Below are 8,245 nucleotides of genomic sequence, written 5' to 3'. Positions count from 1 at the left end.
TCAACGTTCATTTTAAACTATCCACTTTCCCAGTCATGGAGATAATTTTGATTTTATGGTAAAATTTCCATTGCAAAAACTATATTTCTCCCACTGTATATTTCCAGTTACGTAGGTATTTGATATTATCCAATTGCCTTGGCAAATATAACCACACAGCCTATATAAAGAAGCTTTGTCTACTGGGTTTCAACACAATACCAAAAACAACTGAAGCTGAAGAGGAAGTAGGAGGGAATTGACAAAAAAATGGTCAGCAAAGTGTTTCTCAATGTGTTGTCAGTCATTGTTCTATGTCTGACAATTGCAGAAGGTAAGGTATCTGCTATGGATTTGACTTATGTATTCTGCTTTTTAAAAAATTTTGAATACAGTTCTGAGAAACATGAAACTAGACTCTAACTTCAAATGGAAGAAATTACTATTACATAAGATGAATGAATTTGGTGTACAGTTCAGTCTTGGTAGTAGATATTTAATGCCTTTTTTATTTGCTTTTGCAGCTCAACCTCGCCTGCCTAACCAGGGACGTTGCAAATGCATCAAGACAATAAACATGTTAAACGCTTCGATGAAAATCAGTAATGTTAAAATCTTGCTGAAACAAAATTTTTGTGAAAATGTGGAAATCATGTAAGCCATTATTCACCTATTTCACCATAAAATGTATTCAAGATGAAATGAAACTTTAATTAATTATCCTTTCCCCTCACTTTACAGTGTCACCTTGCAAAATGGTAGAAGAAAGTGTTTGAACCCTGAGTCTGAAATTGGAAAGAATATTATTAACTTTATGGAGAGGTACAGTAATTACAATACCCACTCTCTCATTTAATATTTTTAGAGTGTCTTGTAGAAGATTATGAAACATGACTTTATGTTGGCACTGAATTGTTCATTTTTTCCCCAGTTTGCAGGCAGCAGCATTATAAATTTTAGGAAAGGCTGTAAATGTTTATCTTGTTTCTGACTTGACTGTATGAATGGAGTTTAATGAAAGTTATATAATCTATATATGTGCTAACTACAAAAGCTCCACTTTATAATCAGGACATAATTGTTTACTTGTACAGCAGAAACAAAAATCAGTACAGCTATTCTAAAAACATACTTGTAGAGGAACCAGCAACTTGTCCATAAACATCTCTACAGAATTTTCTCTAATCAACTGGTGATGAGAAGTTGGCTAAAAATGCTCTTGGGTTCAATGGTTAAACTTAAAATAAAATAGCAACATATGTCTTTAGAAAACCAAAAGTTTCACTTACACTGCAGCTTTTCTCTACTGTTCATACTTACAATAAAAAATTATCTCTGCAGCATAAAGAAAACTACAAAACAGAACTGACTTCACAAAGTGAACAATGCTGAACACATGAGTCTGAAGAAATTAGCTAGATGAACCATTATTTTCTCTTCTATAAAGAATTACAAAGCTGATGGTATTTTAAGAAGATTTACAGTTTTTAAGCTAATGAAATAAAATTTACAATTATGATCTTGAGATTGTAGACCTCAAATAATAATAAATAAAGCTATCTGCAACATCTTATCTAAGAATGTTTTCTTCTAGATGAATTAAGATTCCTCAAGTTTATTAATTAGAAAACAAATTAATTATGCTGATATATTCTGATAAAATAAACTATTTTAGATAATTGTTGATGCTATTATCGTTTGTTATAGCAAGACAGCATCAATTAATTGTCAAAATTCTATCTATTGTTCTATTATTACTTACTTACCTTGTTTATCACAAGAGCGGTGAGGCTGATGGGCCTCCTGTGGCCAGAGCAGGGATAGAAGACATCATGATGGGCTTCCAAGGTGTCCAGAGGGCATCCCAGGGATCTGTCACTGAATAGGGGGGCTGCACTCTTCTTGGCTTTCACAGCCATGTCTTCTGTGCAGCAGTCCTGGGTTGCAAGCATTGAGAAGTGTGTGCAAGGGTCATGAGGACTCGAAACATCAACTCTTTTCTTCTCCGCCAATACTGCCAGACCTGCTGAGTTTTTCCAGGTAATTCTGTTTTTGTTTTGGATTTCCAGCATCAGCAATTTTTTGTTTTTATTGCAATTTAAATATGGCACACTGTGTGAGGAAGCAGCAAGGTAACAGCGTGGTGGGCAAATTGGAGGCCGCCCACCAGTGATATGGTGTGTTTCCTGTGGTTGCATAATTGATGAGATGGGAATGGGATGATACGGCGTAAAAACCTACCATTGTGGCCGGTGGGTAAAATCACCTTTTTCCCCACACGCTCCCGCACTCTGTGCAAATCTGGGATGATTCCGCTGAAGTTCTCATGCTTTGCAGCCCTGAGTTACTGTAGATAATTGGTGCTGATGTGATTCTCCCTTCAGCGAGGCGTGGGTGATCTTAGCAGAGAAATCATCATAATTGCTGATATATGGGGCATTAAGTGGCTGGGGTGGTGTTGGAAATGCTCTTAAATGGGATAACTAAAAGCACAAACATGAATGGTTTTAACTTCTGTGTCCTATGAATTTCCCAAGGGCTGTTGGCTTTCAGGCACACATGTCACGTAGAACATCACATATCTATCTTTATTTACACACTAGATTTCTCTTTTAATTATTAATACACATTTGCTTTTATGGCGAAGGGTTTATGCTTTTCATGGCCTTTGGCAATTCTACAGTGAAAGTAAAAGTGCTGAAACAGACCGATAATAAAAATTGCTGAGCGATATGTTGCTGGAAGAGATGGAAGAAAAAAATCAATGATTTACACCCCTTCCTGGCTTACTTAATAGCTTATACCTAACATTAATAACATTTCTCTTTGACCAAGCTAAGTAGCGTGAAGCAACACACTTTTGCAACTTAGTGCAATCAATGATCGTAATTAACAAAAATTATGTTATGTTTGTCTTGCCTTTTACTAAAGCTTCTGAAGAACTAAAACAAATTAGACAGACATTTGTTTCTTTCTTTTCAAATTATATTTGTTTTTCCTTTCTATGATTATAAGTTTCTACTCTCAAATTATAAACCCACTGATCAATGGAAATAATTTAACCCTATACAGCCAGTCCCTAATTTTTGAACTGTAGTCAGTGCTGTTAAATTGGCAGATGTGACAGCCAATTTCTGCACAGTATGGTCCCACATACAGCATGTGAAAGGTAATGTGCTATTTAGCAGTGTTAATTGGGGGTAGAATGCTACCCAAGAGGGCTTGGAATCCAAGGCCTGAAATTTTCAGTCCACGTGCAGGGGCGGGCCTGATGCGCCAGCTCATAAAATGATGCGCGATGATGTCAGGCATGTATCCCGACATCATCACGCTGACTCACGGGCCAGAATTTTCTGGCTGACTTGCGGGTGATGGAGCCAACATGTTAGCGTTTAAAATGTCACGCGCAGACGTCGTGCGAGCGTCCCGACGTCAGCGTGCGGCATCACGATATTTCGGTCGGCGGGCATGCTCAGCAGTGGGGCACTTGCCCACCATTAATTAAAGGCCTCATTAAGGCCCTTAACTTGCTAATTGTCCTGGATTTTGAGGGGTCCAGGCGAACTTTGGGTCAGAGCACGGGCCCAACGGGCAGGCGGGTAGGAGATTCTTTAATAAAACTCATGCAATGTCGGGATATGTGGACTCAGAGGGGTTGTTCATGTTTTACACAAAGTTTTAATTGCTGAAAGTGTTTTAAGTTGCCTGTGTGATTGTTAGCAGTTCTCATCAATTTCCAAGAGCTTTTTGTGTACTTTGAAACCAGTCTGCAAACAGTAATCTTTCTCAGGCTTGCAGCTTTCCGGAGGCCTCCATTTAGCCTGGGGATATAGGTTCTGACCTCTCCACTGGAGGCAGCTCCCCTGAGGAGGAAGGGAGGGATAGAATAAGGAGGAGGCCAGGAGTGGACAATCAGCCCCCAGGGGAGCCACCTTTGGGAGGCCAGGCACAGGTACAAGGGGCACAGGGCCAAGAGGTTGTCCAAGGTGGAAGGGTCTGCAGAAGACACCACTATCCTGCTGCTAGGGTACACAGGCGCAGCTACCTCAATATGATTGAGGTGCAGTGACGAAGGAGGCTCCGACTCTCAAGGTAGACAGTCAACTATATCTGTCAGATGATTGACCCTGAGATCTCCCCTAACTGTGTGGGTGGACACACCGTACCAGTGGCTCTGAAGCTCACAGTTGCCCTCCACTTCTATGCCTCTGGCTCCTTCCAGGGTGATCTTTGTGGTGTCTCCCAATCAGCTGTCCACACTTGTGTCAAGCAGGTTACAGATGCTCTGTTCAGACGGGTATCCACCTTCGTCCACTTCTGCTGCGACCAGGCAAGTCCGGCACAGCGAGCCACAGGCTTCGCGGCCATTGCTGGCTCCCCCCGCATCCAGGGTGCTATAGACAGTACACATGTGGCCATCAAGGTACCAGCAGGTGAGCCAGGTGCCTTCGTCAACAGGAAGGGCTTCCACTCCATGAAGGTGCAGGTAGTGTGTGATCACAGGATGCTGATTCTGCAAGTCTGTGCAAGGTACTCAGGCAGCTCCCATGATGCCTACATCCTCCAACATTCCCAGGTGCCAGGGCTCTTCAGTGCTCCGGCTCAGCTGGATGGTTGGCTGCTGGGTTACAAGGACTATCCCCTGCGAAGGTGGCTCATGACGCCACTTCGCCGTCCAAGAACAGAAGCTGAGCAGCGCTACAATAGGAGCCAGGGCACCACAAGGGCTGTGGTAGAGAGAGCCATCAGTCTTCTCAAGATGCGCTTCCATTGCCTGGACCGCTCAAGGAGCACACTCCAGTAGCCCCCAGATCGTGTCTCTCTGATAGTGGTAGTCTGCTGCGCCCTGCACAATCTTGCACTGGAAAGGGGGGATGCAGTTGATGATGAAGACTTTGACACACTGGATGAGGCTGCACATGATGAATCCAGCAGTGCCTCAGAGGATAAGGAAGCACAGGGCGATGATGAGGGGCAGAATGATGACCCGCATTTACACCGACACCCAGGACAATTTAATCCAAAGAACCTTCAGCTAGCTCCACACACGTGGATCAGCAGGAACAGCATTGCCTGGCACTTCCACACGTGGCACTTAGGAGCTACATCTTCCATCTGTTCAGCTGCAAATAAGGGCTTAGTACAGAAACATCAAGGTCCACTCAAACACTCATGATAAATATGTGAAAAAGAAAAATGCACCACAAACAGACCCTCAGTCATGGTAACAAAGGTGGACTTTATTGTGTCCAAAAGAAAAGCACACAGCACTTTTTTGCGATAAGAAAAATATGGGTCCCCATTCTAAGGGCAACACAAAATCAGCAGTGACATACCCGTTGAGTGCCTAACAAGACTTATGCTTACGTTTTTGGGTGCTATGTCTAGGTGCCGCCCCATCGCTCGGAGTGGCTTGAGAGACAGCCTGCTGCTATCCTGTTGGCCTCGATGACTTTGGTGGGTGTCCTCTGGCCTGTGGAGCCTGTGATGGCCCTGCCTGGGAAGGAGTGACCAGCTCCTGAACTGGCACCTCCCCAGTTGTCACAGCCTCAAAGGAAGAAACGTTAACTGGCAGAGGAGCAGAGGAGCTGCTGCCCTCATCCGGAGCGCCTGGAGAGGAGCTCACAATGACAACAGGCAGCTGCTGCACCGGAATGAGGTCCCTTTCCACCTCCATGCTCAGCGCAGAAGCATGGGCACCGAGTGCTGACGCTTGGTGTCCACATCATCTTCCACATTGGGAATGACCACCCGTGGCCAGTACCGCTGTGAGGGCTTGCAGGTCAGAGCATATCCCAATTATAAAATGCTCCATTCGATTGAAGCCCCTCTCTATGAGAGTCACCAATCTCTCATTGGAGGAAGCCTGAAGCTCTGCCCTGAGGTTCATGCCTTCACGTGCACTCTGCCTAGACTCCTCCATCGCAGAGAGCAACTGAAGCACACCCTCATGCAACCCTGCCAGATGCAAACATGCTTCCTGCCGCCTGTCCTGCAGCTGCTTCATTGGGGACAACTCCAGAGGCACGTGATCAGTGCCAGACTCAGCATGTGCCTCGTCCCCTGCAGCCCTCCGGCTGCTAGTGCCATCGGCACTCTCTTTCCCTACCATCTCCTCCAGTGATTGTGTTGTGCCCTGTCCACTGTGACCCGGGCCACTAGCTGATGGTAAAGTCCCCACCGAGATGTGTGTGTCTGCGCTGGTGCCTGGCTGGCTGAAATGATGTGCCGCAAGTTGCACATGTTGGCCCTCAAGTGCGGAGGGGGTGCTGCGGGGTTGAAGTGTGGGTTGCTCTGGTGGTGATTCTGAAATTAACAACAAGGACACTGCATCAGTTAGCGTACAGTCAGTTCAACCTTTCATCCCTTTCTCCCCCAGCCTCATAAATCACTTACCCTTCAAGACCCTAAGGAGAAGAATATTGGTGAGGTGGAAAAGAATCAAGATGAGCCCCAACCATTAGATGCGCATGCAGACAGGCTAGTCAGATGGCCTCAGGAATGCCACATGACATGTTACGTACCATAGGAGTGGGGAGAGTGCAGAGGTACCTGACCTGGATGCATTGTGGCCTGGATAGTTGCGGGGCTGAGGAAACATCGCAAACAGTTGTGACATTTGTCGTCGATCACAGGAGATTGAGGTGTCACATTATTGGCTTTCATAAGGAGGGGCATAGAGTGGGTGGGCAGAAGGCAACATTTCCCCTTGGTGCAGGGATGAGTAACATGGTGGCATTTATCTAAGTTGAGACCATGAGGTTCACAGCTGAGGTGCTGAGGACCTTTTGGATAAAGTAATGTGGGGCGCACTGGCTGAAAGGGTGCTGGAGGTCCCAATCCTCTCAGATGAAATAAGTCTTTGGCTGTGCAGCAGCGATCCAATGGCATGTTAGGCCATGGTGATACTGCACACAAATGGGATAAGGTGACTTTGGAAGGTGGTGGAGATTCCTCAAGGGGACGAGGGTCCCTTTTGTATGACCCACATGTCAGAATGTCTCAGTCTGTGAATGAGCATTGTTTCAGCATTAACGATTGCAGTAACCATCAGTGGCAGACAGAGTGGATGGGACTGTGGACCTCAAAAACCTGCCCACCGGACCCCAGCCTCGCCGCCCCCGGCTGCCCTGGCCTCCTGACTGCTGCCCAGCTCCATGGCCTGCTCTTCAAAAGGCATGAGGCGCTGCAGGAGGTCGCGCCCACCTCCAGTCCTCTGGCACTGCCAGGCATTGTGGTGACTTTTTGCCTGCAAAACAGAGAAGAGGATTTATTGGGGCTGCTCACTCGTGTACTCTGCACATGCACGCTGCACCCCAACCACAGTGGCCCATCTGAGGCCTCCAGCGGCTCCTGTCCACACTACTGGTGATCAGTCCCTAGAAGATAGTACAGCTGGTTCCAACCCCCTACCCCAACAGCCACTTTGGACACATTCGGCATCCATCACTTTGAATAGCACAAGGGTCTTAGCGCCCATGGCAAGGAGGCGCAACTAGGTGCGGCACTGATGCCAGCAGATGGCACTTGCCCAAAACACCTTGAGGCTCCCCTTCCACCATCTCATTATCATCAATATGACATGTGTCGGAGTTGTGTGTGTCTAGCGGCCTCCCCTGCAGGTTGCCCCCAGACTACTCAAATGCCACAAAGAACAACATATGCTGTGGGGACAACCCTTCTTCTCCTCAACCACTAAGGCTGATGTAAGCATGGTCAGTACCCATTTGCCCACCCAGCATGTGACAGATGCCCTATGCAGTAACGACAGCAAGATGTTGGCGAGGGGGCTCAAAGGCTAAGGCTGCCTTCTGGGTCAAATGGCCAAGACAGACATGGTACTCACCCGTCCAGAGCGCAACAAATCATTGAATCTTTTCCTGCACTGGGTGCCAGTGCATCGCACATCATCATGGGTGCTTATAGTGTAACCCACCTCCTCCCACGCCGGGTTGATGATATGGGGCCCTCCACCTCCCATCCTCAGGATACAGAATGTGCCGACGGATAGCCACCTCTGAAAATTGGGGGGGCACAGTGGCCCCCCCGCTGGCCACTCCTGCAGCCTGTCCCCCTCCTCTTCTGCCTCTGCCCTCAATCCAGCATGTCCTTCTCTATGAGTGGCCATGGTGCACTGCCTCAAGCAGGCTGCCAGGCCACTCTTTATGCAGGCTGCTGGCTCCCCCGCAACTATTTTCTCGTTCTCCAAGGGAAACGCTTACCCACTGGGCAGGCCTTAATTAGCCCACGGAAAATAGCGGGGCAG

At 46.7% G+C, this 8,245-nt stretch overlaps 1 protein-coding gene across 1 annotated transcript; it reads left to right on the top strand.

Moving 5' to 3' along the window:
* Positions 1–201: 201 nt before the first annotated feature.
* LOC121280724 (interleukin-8-like) lies at positions 202–1,545 on the top strand. The gene is made up of 4 exons (XM_041192848.1): positions 202–313; positions 504–633; positions 721–801; positions 1,321–1,545. Exons 1-4 carry the CDS (start codon positions 250–252, stop codon positions 1,346–1,348), a joined length of 303 nt encoding a protein of 100 aa, XP_041048782.1. The 5' UTR covers positions 202–249; the 3' UTR covers positions 1,349–1,545.
* The last annotated feature ends 6,700 nt before the right edge of the window (positions 1,546–8,245 follow it).

This window comes from Carcharodon carcharias, chromosome 8, assembly GCF_017639515.1.
Source record: "Carcharodon carcharias isolate sCarCar2 chromosome 8, sCarCar2.pri, whole genome shotgun sequence".
Taxonomy (NCBI): domain Eukaryota; kingdom Metazoa; phylum Chordata; class Chondrichthyes; order Lamniformes; family Lamnidae; genus Carcharodon; species Carcharodon carcharias.
Note: the sequence above shows the minus strand (reverse complement) of the source record. Positions and strands in the feature narration are given on the sequence as shown.

Coding starts and splice junctions, on each gene's coding strand:
- LOC121280724 (XM_041192848.1), top strand. CDS start 250: ATGGTCAGCAAAGTGTTTCTCAATGTGTTGTCAGTCATTGTTCTATGT. Junction 314..503: donor ATGTCTGACAATTGCAGAAG/GTAAGGTATCTG, acceptor TTGCTTTTGCAG/CTCAACCTCGCCTGCCTAAC. Junction 634..720: donor TGTGAAAATGTGGAAATCAT/GTAAGCCATTAT, acceptor CTCACTTTACAG/TGTCACCTTGCAAAATGGTA.